This window comes from Patiria miniata, unplaced genomic scaffold (assembly GCF_015706575.1).
Source record: "Patiria miniata isolate m_02_andy unplaced genomic scaffold, ASM1570657v1 HiC_scaffold_5, whole genome shotgun sequence".
NCBI classification, from domain to species: Eukaryota; Metazoa; Echinodermata; class Asteroidea; order Valvatida; family Asterinidae; genus Patiria; species Patiria miniata.
This window is the reverse complement of record NW_024037072.1, coordinates 22,810,301-22,824,325: the sequence shown is the minus strand read 5'-3', so window position 1 is coordinate 22,824,325 and position 14,025 is coordinate 22,810,301. Positions and strand designations below refer to the sequence as shown.

General features: G+C 42.6%; 1 protein-coding gene across 1 annotated transcript; it reads left to right on the top strand.

Annotated features, from left to right (window-relative positions):
• Nucleotides 1-5,824: 5,824 nt before the first annotated feature.
• Nucleotides 5,825-12,843, top strand: LOC119741172 (dynein regulatory complex subunit 5-like). Its single transcript, XM_038216879.1, has 5 exons — nucleotides 5,825-5,994; nucleotides 6,932-7,309; nucleotides 8,398-9,255; nucleotides 10,543-10,706; nucleotides 11,603-12,843. The coding sequence occupies exons 2-5, from the start codon at nucleotides 7,018-7,020 to the stop codon at nucleotides 11,783-11,785; spliced, it is 1,497 nt and encodes a 498-aa protein (XP_038072807.1). The 5' UTR covers nucleotides 5,825-5,994; nucleotides 6,932-7,017; the 3' UTR covers nucleotides 11,786-12,843.
• The last annotated feature ends 1,182 nt before the right edge of the window (nucleotides 12,844-14,025 follow it).

Here is a 14,025-nt window from a genome sequence, read left to right as displayed (position 1 = left end):
AGAGTCGAGTCACTGCGATCACTTTCGAGATCATTTCAAGCTTGTTTTGGAGATCCTTGGCCTATTGGAGATCTGGGTGTGCTTCAGAAGTGGTGAAAAGTACAACATACTATTCCAAAGCATCTACTCCGATCTCGGTCTGACAAAGTCCTTGGCACCACCCTTCTTCCAAAGCCTAACATGGTGCGACACAACTTGCTTTGCCATTTCATGCAGAGCAAGGGGTGTGGTGCAACTGTAGGTATCATCAAAGGGGCCAGACATCGCTTCTTCACTACTGGAAGCAGCTTGTCGGAAGCATCCCAGCTACCTGCCGTGCTGTTTGAACATGTAAAGCAACCGCTACTACAGGCCACCTCGGTCCAGCAGGAAATTCCTGACTTCATCGTGTGGGGCTGGCACAAAGATGGTACCAGTACATGGCAATCACTATGGACCAACTCTCAATGATGCTTCAGTGACATGTGCCATTCTCGTGCGCTGCGGCTGCCTCATGCAAAGGAAGGTTGAAATGCAATCACACTAGGTTTCTATATGCAAGGTCCTCTACAAATGAACAGCTCCATTTAAACGCACACAGCGGCATATAGCATCTTGTCACTGAACCAAACGGCCCCTATAACGCCCTATAACATCCCTGACTAAATGTAATTTATCCAGCATTGGTATGAAATTACCTCATATTGGGTTGAATTGAGTAAAAACCGTCAAACTGTTGGGAAGAATTTGCCCAAGAGTGTAGGCAGTTAATAATTCGACCAGCGTTGGTCGAATTATCAACTCATTTTGCCCAACTTTTTTTTTTACAGTGTGTTAGCCTCTGTGCATATAAGTCATAAGGGACCGGATTTCAAAGGAGCCCAAATTTAATTATGTCACCGGAACTGCTGATGCGTCGATATCGTTTGCCTCATAAATTCTGGCTTGCGTTCTGAATCATCATTAGGCGACATCGCTTGGTTAAAGGGATACTTTCGAGAGAATGGCGCCCGTTTTGGGACTCGAAAACGCGTTCACCATGCACGAAACGATAATAGTTGTAAAGGTCAACACGTTCCTTACATGTTTCTTTCTTGTACCACTGTCACTTTGCCTCTGAAGGAGATCTTGTCAAGATGGCAACGTCAGGCCGTCTTAATTTTATTTAGTTGAAAAGATCGTTAAAGGGATGTCGGGTCATTTGCATTTATCCTAAAAGTATAGCCTACCGAATTACTATCAAAAAGGGACTGGTACTAAACACCCCCGTGAAATCATTCCGTCTGGCTTGCTGTCAGTTTAGGAAGAAATCAAGAAATGTATGCGTGATTTCCAACGATCAGTCAGTTGACTGATTTTTGGAATAAAGAGTGTTACCGAGTATATAGACGAAATCGTGTATTGTGATTGTGAAAGATTGTGCATGTTTTTCCCACTGTTTTCTCGAAAAAGGTTATATCCACTGAGCTGTAAATTCAACAGGTTATGTTTTCATCATTTTTCTTGTGGTGTCATTAATGGAAACGAATGCACAATCATGTATCGACGTCCGAACCGTCTTAAAACCGTCTTTAATTGTTTCTTTTTTTATGACGCCATCAAAATGCCACCGAGGGGAGGGGGCAAGTTGCCTCCCCGCCCACGCTGGATACGCCTCTGTATGATGTTATTATGCCTTTAAAAGGTAGAGTATAATTATACATGAGCGTTCACGTTCTGTTACTCAACTGTGTCTTGAAACTTCATTTGCCGTTTTCGTTTAATTAACACGCGAATGAATTTCTGTCTTAAATGAGCAGTTTGATTCCTCTAACCGATACGTTATCTGTGGTTCTTCCCTCATTATACGCTGGATCTATACGAACTCAATCTTACATGTACGTTCAATTGCAAAACACACTGGACTCGTCAAACTTGTGCAAGCCTATAGACCCCCATGAACATCTGTAGGGAATTACCTTAAACTCTTCATAGTCTGGCAAAAGGAGAATTACAGATTTACCCTATAGATTTATCATGTTATATATGACGACAGTACTGACCAATTGACGATATCTTTAAGCAGCACTGGTTACACATGGTTAATAAATGCAGAAATGATAATTATTGCCTTCATGAAAGCAATAAAATATTGCGTTGCTTGGCTGGCCAAGCTGATACCGCGCACAGTCATATAAAACCAACACTAGTGCGGCCACCTCGCAGGATGCAGTCCTCATATTCGATTAGATTAATATCACTTTTCACTTCTCGCTTTATTACTAGTCTTTTGCCATGCACGGCAGTGATGCTGTTGTCCCGTTAGGCCTTGAAGCATTTTGTCGAAGGCCTTAGGTATGATGTTGTATTGGGGGGGGGGGGGGGGGGGTCCTATCGCATTTGCTAAATTCACCCACCGGGTACAAGTTGTTTTTCAATGCACAACGTTCAAGACAAGCAAATTGTCGGGGGGGAAATGCAATACCATACCGTCATGACATCACCTAAGCGGTTACCGGATATCAACCGACACAAGTTTTTAATTCCATTATCAAACCAAGGTCAATACTGCCAATCGGCATAATTAATAGGACAATATTGTTTTAATGAGCGGAAACAATCTGCCCACGTATAGACAAATCGTATTTCTATTCAAGGTCGGGCATTATGATGCCAGCCTGCACAGACCACGGGATAGTATTATTTATAGTTTCGCTCAATGAATTGTTTCCTTTATAGCATATTCAGTATTTGCCATTCATCGACCATTGTTGACAGCACCAGATTTCAGTCGCCAGTTGTTTAATTTCCATGCCGGTGTTAAATGTAGCAATAGTGCATTGTTCACGGAACAATACTTCATGACGTGGTGTCGTAAATATTTCATCACATTGCCATTATTGTTCTCTGTCACACGTGTGAAGTATGGATTAATGAAGCAGCATGCTCCAACAAGCACATGTTTTAGAACTATTCATAAAAAAGATGAAGCGTGTTAGAAAATGAGACAACGGACTAAACATCGCGCCACCGCTAAAGCCGAGCGCGGTGTATATTACTCAGTATCATTATTACTATTCCACCACCAGCATTTCATCATTTCAATTTTGCGCTCGACTGCCAACAGTTATCCTGGCTCAGACCAAAAGTGTGGAGTTGTATCTAAACACAAAGTGAAATAATCAATATTTAACCAATGACAAGTCCGTTTAACCCTAAAGGGGCCGGGGCGGAATCCGTCCCCCCCCCCCTCAACTTTTTCCGCAATAGCCTTGAGAAAAAAATTCGCGACCCCGCAAGCTTCTCTGACTTTTTAGCCTCGAGCCTTGCGCACCTTTTAATACCAAAATCGGACCACGGGTTGCTAGGCGCCGTGAAAACTGAATTTCCCCATATATGTAGTGTATACAGAGCAGAATTACCATTCGTGCACATGAATAATTAATTAGCCATAATTTCAAAACCCTTTGACCTAAAGTCATAAAATTTCTTGGGTATGTTCATGAACAGTTGTTCTATGCATGTACCCAGTTTCAAAATTTAAGGGTTAAGCCAGCTCGTATCGTGAGCGACCCTTGAGCACAAAAGATCCAATTAATCCAAACCCCCTTTTCCAAAAATCCTGCATGTGACTTGAAGCTTTTTAGTATGATGGTACAAATTGGTGCTGAGTTCGCGGGCGTGCACTGGAAATTATCTGTCCTATGATATATGAAGAAGTGTTGTTCTGGAAGGAACCGTTAGAGAATTGTACTGATTGACTGCATGACTGATGCCATATGATCCGAAGTAGGCTTACATGCATGGCTGCTGGTTGTTTCCAGTAGACATAGCATCGTCTTAATTTGTTCCTCATTAATTAACTCAGTCTAATTTCAAAAAAAAATAAAAAAATAAAGGAAACTTCGTAATTCAACTTTCAGTGAAAGTTGAAACTTTCAGTGAAAGTTTTTCGTCTGAAGGAAACCAAATTGCTCCCATCTTCCGTTGGGTGCATAACAACTAACCTGTTGAAATTTCAGCTTGGTGAAACCAGAGTGAACGTGTTCGTATCTTTTTTGGAGGGGGGTCTCCTAACTGTATTCCGTTGCTAACTCGCATAAAAATGTGTGTCTGCGGGCACCCATTTTGTAGCCACATCGTATGCGTTTTCTTTCAACTTACGATACCATGTTAGGCGGAATTGTTTCATGGGCGTCGCCAGGATATTTTTTTTTCTAGAGGGCGGCAAAGCACATCATTTTTCCCAAGATGTTCTCTGGCATAATTTTATTCTCAATTTATACATTTTTCGACGGTTGGCTGGGGGGAGGGGGGGAATTCGCCCACTGTACTGCAGCCCATTGACACTTCCTGCGGACGGCCATGTTGTTAAGAGTGTATTAAATTAACAGCAATATGACTTCGCCCCTCGTCTCCTTGCCCCCCCCCCCACCCCACCCCCGCGATGCCCATGAATAGTTTCACAGGATATTGATATACCAGTCCTGTCTTCAGTTTGAGTAAGTTTTTGTTCCGACTTATTGCAAAAAATGTTCTTATACGTGGCTTCAAAATCAATGGGAAAATCCGTCAGGCTGTTGAAATATTGTAATGGGCGGGGCGATTATCCCCCCCCCCCCCCCCCCCCAGTGCGGTGTCGGCCCTGAGATTGGACTTCCCTTCCTCTGATTGGTCATTACATTTCTTATCTAATGAAGTTTCATTAGTTATTAATTAAAATAATTGAGTGAATATAATGTGATGGGATCAAGCTTAATACGTCGTTAAATTTGTCGGGAATTTTCATTTGGAGATATAGATTCAGGCCAAAATGGGGCCACTTCATCACATCACTTCATCACATTTCTTGCTTGGTGTTCGACTTCCATAATTTTTGAACTAAAGATGGTACCAGCATGCGGTTTTCACAGCAGTAATGCTGAGATTGTGCACTGCAAAAACTGTAGTGTTCATTTAACACCATTCGGTATCTATATAGGACAACACCAGTAACATTTAACACCAGATGGTCCTATATAGATACCAACAGTGTAAATTTAACACTGCAGTTTTTGCAGTGTGCACTTTTCAAGTCTGTAAAAAAAAACGACCAGGGTCGACGAACGACGCATTTAGCTTGATCGCATTGATGAGTACTATAGCTGACTGAAAAGCTTTGCTTATTATGCACTGCATGTCAAGACGACTTCAGGATGAAGGAAATTTATTTTTTTTAATTTACATTTTTTATTTATGTTAACATGTTATTGTTGGGGCCGGGGGGAGCACTTGTTACTACTGCAGCTGATACAAATGATTCTGAATGGGAAATGCGTGTTGTTTTTTTCTACAACTGTAGAATGTAATCGAATTAAACCTACATGCACGATAAAAATTAAAACGTCTCAAAAAAGCAATAATTGTTGCAGATTACACCGTGCACCATCAAGGGCGGATCCAGAACACAATTTTAGGGGGGGGGCCAAAAAAAAATTTGGTCCCCCCAAAAAGTGGGTCAAAAAATTACGGCATGGGGTTCGGGGCCCGCTTAAGGGCCCCGAAAAATTTTTGGATTCTAGATGCTCTGTGGTGCGATCTGAGGCAATTTCTGACCACTTTGACCAATGTTTTTTTGAGGAAAAGATGGTGGTGTACTCATTGCCTGCCTTTATTGCGATGTTACATAAAAAAAAAAAAAAATGGTTTCGTTTTGGGGGGGGGCCATAACCCCCTTTGGCCCCCCCCCCCCCCCCCCCCCCCTGGATCCGCCCTTGTGCACCATGAGTAGGCATACACACTCGGAGGAACCGAATATGTACTGTATAATATTGTACACGGCCGTGGGACATGCATTCACATTTCCCGCTAGCTGTAGAGGGGGCTATTTACTCTCGTACCGCGTTGTCTGTGGCAACCAAACAAGTTCGACGGTACGTGTACGCATGAAATGTCACGCACCGATCGCGATATGTGTGTGTAAACTGCAGTTTCTGACAATACCTGAAGTCTTCAATTATTTAATCACACTTTGACCACTGTTTAGCAACTTTGAGGGTAAGCGATCTTGCTATATTTCCCACTAGTTTACATAGTTTTGTAATTTATTTTCTTCATTGGAAAGCTACGCGGTCGTATTTCTACGGATTTTCCATTTCTACGCACTCGCATTCAATTTGTGTGTGACAATTGCAAGCGTTTACCTGAGTTTACCTGCGCAGATTATGGAGGGTCGAGGATAAATAAAACGCAGTGGCTATCGTTACGGCAGCCGTAACGCATTTCCCATTTTCTATCGTTACGGTAGACTGCAACTTTTATAAAAACATGAGAAGAAAATATAAAATTAAAACTAGAAGGAAAAAAGTGAATTTGAACGTTATGGAATTCAGACTTTATTTCCCTTTTAAAAAAAATCCTCCAAAGCCTCAGGTTAGAAAAGGAAAAAAATTTGAGTGCAAAACTGAGATGCGAACCCGCAACCTCGCGGTGCAAAATCCTACCCTCTATCGACTGAGCTGTCGCACTGCTCGCTAAACCGTGGGGAAACAAATAATTATATACCTGCGTGCGTATCAAAAAAGTATCGTAGAGGGCGCTAAACAAAGGCTGCCGTAACGATAGCCACTTCGATAAATAAAATAGGCCTGCCAACCTAATTACTTAGAGTTGTTTCAAAACTTTCATCCTATTTATTTATGTCACTTATTGTCAGTGCCATCGGGGCAGCACTATTTGAACATGAAGCGGTTCCCAATTATTAGACGGGGTATTTTTGACCACTTGCTTTTTTAAGCACAAACTGGAGATTGTGTAGTACGGGCCCCTCTCTAGTTTCGATCAAATTAGACAAGTCCAAGACTAGTGATTCCAACCTAAATCAGACTTCTTTCAATTCTATTTCTGTTGATTAATGCTGCATCTTGCGCACATGGCATGTCATTAATACCTTTTATTTTAATGTAGCATTGTGATGCATTCTTGTCACCCACAGTTTTTGCAGTAAGCTCAAGTTTGGACAAGTTTTAAAAAAATCTGCACACTCGGAAAATTGTGCAGAACACCCTACATCAAGTTACAATGACAACAGAACCACCGATCACCGACCAAGGGAGTGTCCACAGCGGAGGGAAGGAGGACGTAAACATGAACAACAACGCCAAGCCGGGAGGGGACAAGCAGCCCATCAGGGCGGGAGTGCGGAGTGGGGGTCGCAAGTCGCTGCCCTCACCGATAACGAGTGCCAGGAGCAACCCAGCTGCCGATAATCGCAACATGAGGCGCATCATCGCCGAGGATCCTGATTGGTCGTTGGCCACCGTGCCACTGCTGACGGAGCTGTGCGTGAGTCATGTGGTCAACAATTTTGCAGGTACTGTTAACCGAATGCTTCTGTGGTGCTTCAAATCTAATCGAAAAATCTGTTGTTGTTATTGTGACAAGCCCAACAAATTGAGAAACATGTTCTCGGAGTGGATTGCAAAGAAGAGTACATGTACATGTATTAAGTATTCTCTACTCTGTTCCTGTTTGTGCTAAACACAATTTGTTTTCATTTACAGTGCATATTATTGCAACAGTATTCACCAGTTGCAGCCATCAACAGTGTTTTTTGTTATTTTTATGTTTTGCCATTCATGATTTAATCCAGAAATGGAAAACAAGGCACCCACAGATTTGATTGAAACTAAGGTGTCCATATTGTTTCCTTGTACCCAGTAATGCCATTCAAGTGAATGACAAACGGAATGAGGTTACTGTCCAAAAGAAAACAAATTCCTGTCTCTGGCTATGATTTATCTCTTGTACACGTATACTATTAAAGTGCTATTTTACTACATTGTTCCCCTTTTTTTATGCCCCGCGGCGAAGCCGAAGGGGCATACTGTTTCCGCCTTGTCCTTCCGTGGGTGGGTGGGTGGGTGTGTGGATGGGTTTGTGGGTGGGTGTGTGTGTCCGGACAAATCTTGTCAGCGCGATAACTTGAGAAATACTTAACATATGAACTTCAAATTTGGTTTGTGGATTGTCCTTGGTAATCCTAAGAAGCCTTTTGCATTTGGGGCCGAAAGGTCAAGGGTCAAGGTCACAGTGGCTGAAACAATAGAAATTTTGCCAGCGCGATAACTTGAGAAATACTTTACATATGAACTTCAAATTTGGTTTGTGGATTGTCCTTGGCAATTCTAAGAAGCCTTTTGCATTTGGGGCCGAAAGGTCAAGGGTCAAGGTCACAGTAGCTAAAACAATAGAAATCTTGTATTTATTCTGAGATCATAGGTATTAGGGATTAATTCATATTAAACCTACAGAAGACACTAATGCTGTCAATGAACGTTCCATTTGACCAAGGTACATGTACATGTAAGTTGATGTTAGAGTGGTGTTATGTCATGGAAACAGTCACGGTTGCGGGGCATTTGTGTTTGTAAACACACCTGACTTGTTTTTATTTCACAGATCATCCCAAACTAGATGAACTGCTACCTAAGTATAAGGCCAAGGTCTTAGAGAAGATCTCCACTGACCTTCCTCTGAAGGTGGTTGCTCATCTGGTGTCCGATGAAGGCTACTGGGAACGTTGCTGCAAGTCCCGCTGGCAGGTCTGCGACGTCTCCAAGTACGACGGCAGCTGGAAGAGAATGTTCTTTGAGCGTCACCTGGAGCACATCGTCGAGCACTTTGTCCCCGAGACCACTGACCTAACCGAGCTTAATGCAACCCTGCCGCTGGCGAGCCCTTACATCAAGCGGCTGAACATCAAGCAGTTGCTGCCGCCAGTTAAAGAGGAGCTCACCAAACAGATTGACGATGTCTCGGACGCGGGCAGCGACGCTGGGTTGGACGGACCTAGCATGGACCATTTTGAGTTCAGCCTGGTCACCCAGAAGCTCCCCCACCTTCAGGAACTCCGCATCACCTACGGCGTGCAGGACTGCGGCATGAACTTTGAGTGGAACCTGTTCCAGTTCACGTCCCGCGATTGCCAGCTGCTTTCAAAGTGCGTGAAGGCTTGTCGCTCGCTCAAGATCTTCCAGCTCCACCGGAGCAAAGTGGACGACGATAAAGTCCGAGTCTTGATCGCCCATATCCTGGATCATCCGTCCATGCAGGAGCTGGACCTGTCCCACAACATGATAGGGGACAGTGGGGCCCGTGCCGTGGGGAAACTACTCAACGGACACTGTGTGCTGAAGAAGATTGACTTGTCTAACAATCGCATCAGGGCCAATGGAGCTGCAGCTATTGGTCATGCTCTGGCAAAGAATACAACGCTCAGATACCTTAACATCAGACTTAACAGAATGGGGGATGAAGGTGGGTGTATGTTTTGTCTTTAACTCAATGTTATGGGTATTATGGGCAATTTTCTGTTTCTCAAAACAGGAAAATAAAATTTGAAATTAGGGTCTAAGTACTAATCAAGGCACATTTAAAATCTTCAACTACAGTAAACTCCGGCTAAGTCGGCACTCTCGAGACCCGAGAATTTGTGACGGCTTACGCGAATGCCGATGTGTGCTGTAAGTCGTCAGTTTACCAACTTACACTAATTGGCTTCGATTTACCCTGGATTATCTCCTTAATGCTTGAGTTGAATTCAGCAAATTAATCCTCGAATTGTATCATCATGTTTTGGATATTGATAGTGGAGACCACGATACATATGTGTACGTGCACAGTAATGAATTAAATGCATGCGTGGTCCGGTATATACCACGCACGCATTGACTGCAGCAGTAGTGATTCAATAAGACGACCGCCAAAATGGACAGAGCACATGCGCACAGCCGAGAGGGGGTACTGGTATTGATATGCTCACGATGCATATGTGATGTATGCAGTATAGGACACCCTTTTTTGACACCGATGCATGCAGCGATCACGGGCCGTGCGAAACCACTTTTCACTCGACACTTTGCCAACCGCAGTACAGGAAGTCGATGCCAATGCGTGATTTGTTGAATGCCGACTTACACAAAGGATTTTGTAATGCTTTTTATGGAAAGGGGACCAAGAGAAACACGACGACTTGAGCGAAATGGCGACTTATAAAAGTCGACTTAGAAATTAAAAAATCCAATGGAAATGCATTACGGACAATCGGGACTTTAGTCAGACGGCCGACTTGAACGATTTGATGAGTTGTACGATGTCGGTTTAGCCGGAGTTTACTGTACTTTAGACTTCTATTTAATAGCAAACAGGAAGAGGTGTAATCTGGTGCATGTAAATGGCACCCTTTACAACCATGATACCTGCATTTCCCATGTCAAGTTCATATTTGGCTAAATTGAGGATGGCTCCTATTTTTAGTTTGAAGAGTTATTTATCCACAAGGTTCCCTCAGATATTGAATCAGAATATTGAATCATAAAGTGAGACGGTTTGTCCAGAGTGGAGTGAAATTAAAACAAGGCCTTGTGAAATGTGTGGCGAAAAACAAAAGTAAAAAAAGAAAAGCAGCTTAAAATGATTTGCATCGACTACATTAAAGAAAAAAAACTGTAGACATTCTTTCTGTATTTACAATGTAGTCCAGTAGGTTCACCTCTGGCCTTGCAGCTCTGTAATCCTTTCCTTTTAAACAAATTACTCCAACAGGTGGTCAAGCTCTGTGCCGTGCCCTGATCAAGAACAGCACCCTGGAGGAACTGAACGTGGGCAGTAACGAGCTGACAGAACCCACGGCGGCTATCATGGCCCAGGTCGTCATCAACAACATCACGCTCAGGAGAGTCAACTTGTCTTGTAACAGACTCGGCCCAGTAAGTGCATCAATCACATCGTTATTAAAGCGGTAATAGTGTGATGGAGCATTTGCTTAAAACCAGTTGCGGTCCAGGTGGCCAATGAGTGCCTGAGCCAAAGGCGAGGGCCATTATTGTCGGCTTGGAGTCTGGGTGCTGATAATTGCCCTCGCCTCCTAAGCACACATTTATTCCCTTATTAAAAACCACCCACATGACGGGATCTTGATCACTAGGAGAAGGTAAATCTGTCCCAAGTATATATGAACGTGTCTTTAAAGCTGCACATTGGCTTTAGCATCTATGAACTAAATAATGGTTTTAAGCCCGGTTCATACTCAGCGCGAAAGCAAATGCGAATTTGTGACTTCGGGGGAGTACTCGTGCTGCAAATTTGTAAAAGTTGAACATATTTTAATCAGGCAAATTTCGCAGCGAACGTTTCATCACGTCAAATTAGCTTTGCAGTCGTGTTCGCGTGAAGTATGAACCGGGCTTTAGAGTGATGTCTGGGTGTCTTTGGATTTTTTACACTCCTGTCATTCGTTACACAAGTGTTGTAAACCATTAGACATAAGCAGCTCGGGCACAACATTTTTCAATTCATAGCAAATTTGAGGCATCACTTTTTAAATTGCTGACCAAAACGCCTTTGCCACATTCAAATAGAACCAATTTCAAAACCTTTATATTGAAATTTTGAGTCTGAACAGAAATTGTGACTGACGGTTGGAATCAGACTCTATTTCAAAGCATGCCAGCAATGATGTTAAAGTGTCCTTCAATATATCAGCACCCTGTCATTTTCACCATTAAGGGTGCTTTCGTATGGAGTCCATAGTGCCATATTCTCTCACATATGAGATCGTAGCAAATTCCTAGACTAACCAGACAGGTTTTGCTTTGTCCCGCAGGATGGAGGCAAGCAAATACAGGAGGGCATGGAGGAGAACAAGACCATCCAGGAGCTAGACTTACGGCTGACTGAGGTGGGGCAGGAGTCAGAGTACTGCATCAACCAGATCCTGAAGAAGAACCAGGAGAGGGAACGGGAACTACAGCTGATGGAGAAAGAGAAGAACTCACTGGACAGATAGACAGGTTGTCGCAGCAAGAGGGAATGAATCCATGCTGGATAGAGCTTGTTTTGTTTTGAATAAATTGAGTAAATTTCTTTGGAAAACAATTAAGATGGAGGTACGGTTAACTTTACTAATAGTCTGCTGTCTTTTGGCAGTCGCATCATCGTTGTAGTCCAGTCCATCACAAGTCCTCAAGTGTCCTCACAAGTCCATCTCGATCCAATACTATTCATCTGGTCCTAAGTCAAGTCACAAGCTGGTCAGTGAACTATGATGAAAACAGTTATTTGTTATTCATCCCCTGTTACTGGTCTTACTTGTGAGTGGACTTGTGATGGACTTGACTACATGTACTTAAAAATACTGAATGACATTATAGTGTTATGAACACGGCATAAAATATGCCAGATTTGTAATCAAGTCTTCACTGGTCATCATAAGTCATTGAGTTCCAAGTCAATTGAAAAGTCAACAACCCTACTAGATGGACCAGAAATTAAGTTTATTATTGCATAATAGTGGTGCTCCAGTCTCGTTATGGGCTCCATGTGCAACAAGAAAGGGTACATTTTGACCACTTTTGAGGGCCCGCAGACAAGACACACTTGGTATGCGTACAGGTTTGTGCGCGTAAAGTGTGGAGTACACACAAGTTGAGGTCCTTTCTGAATGTGCACAAATCCAAGGCGTTGTTGGCAATGCATTTCAGTGCCACACCCAGTGGTCTCCCCCAACTCTCCCTTTCTTATCATTGAGGGGGTACTTGCGCAAGGAACCTATATTCAAACAGGGAAAGTTCTGCAAGCCGAAATTTCCCAAGTGCCATGCTCAAGTTACTTGAGCATTGAAGGTAACAATCCGTAGTGTTAACAGTGAATCAAGTAAAGGACCTTACAAGCAGGGCATCATATTGTACATTGTTGTATTGTGAGTTCATAACAAGTGCATAGAGAGGTTTTAAAAATGGCCACATATATTTATCTAGAGAGTATATTAAAGTTGTAAAACTAAGTTAAAATAATGTTTGGCCTATTTTCTTAATAAATATAAGGTTGAACATAGAAATGACCGGAGCTGGCTTTGAACTTGTGACGTTCAGAAAACTTGACTGTTTCTCCACCAATGAGCTAGATCCTTTTGGCTGTCTCCAGATTGTCAGTCTTCGCCATTAACCCTGTTGTTTCAGTCAATGTATGTGTCAGTTTCCCTTTGATGGTATTTTTGATGAAATTATAATTTTTTTTTATGGAGTCATTTACACATCAGTAAGCATAGGCCAAGTTCGGGCAAGGACCATTAGTCGACTAGTGGTTGATTTGTGATGAACCTTACGCCTGCGCACTAATAGTACGTGCGAATGTCTCTAGTCGAACGCTGGTCAAAATGTCATCGCAAAACTTCTGAATCCTGGCTCTCTGCTAGCGTTATGAATGCGCGCAATATTGGTTACCAGCAAAGCAACCAACCCCAGCAGGCTGGTTCCAAATAGTCGACTAGCGTAGTCAACCATCGTCGACTAGACAGAGTTTGGGCAAACGTTAGTTAACCATTGGTCAACTATAGTCCTTGCGCGAACTTGGCCTTAGTTAGCTTGTTTTCAGCAGTGTTTGAGAGAAGTTGATGATGCCTTTTCGAAGCATTTGAGAAAGATACGGTTGTAACTATGCACCTTTTTGCCCGGATAACTTGTTTCAGTGAAAAAGAAAGAACTTCAGTTTTGCCTGAAACAAGTTGTGAAATCCAGTTTTGTAGATGGGAAGACTTTGGTCAGAAAACTTTTAACACCATTCCAAACTTTCTGGTCCTGCACATTGATTCTCTCTGGTTTGTTTACTACTCAAAAGTTTGTGTTTCTTATCTGAACATGAATAGACCCTGTAAATGCACTTGAGTAATGAGTGCCTTAATCAGCTTGCTGTAATAAAAGAAGTAAGCTTGAATTTCATCACATGTGCATTGTATATAATTTTTGAAGTTGAATACTAAACATAAATAAAATGGGCTCGTACATTGTTCGGTAAGACAGTTTGTTTTGATAGTCTTTCATGATGAATCATCCATTGTCATGCATATAAGTTTGTGAAATCAAGCAATAAAGTTCAAATGTACATGTTAAACAATAATGCCAAAATTTGTAATTTGTGAAAAATAATTTCAGTACATTCAGAGTATCCTATATTATAGGTATCCAGTGCCCTCCTCTGACAGAGGGTGGGGCCACTTGCCCCCCCCCCCAGCCTTTCACCAACGCCATC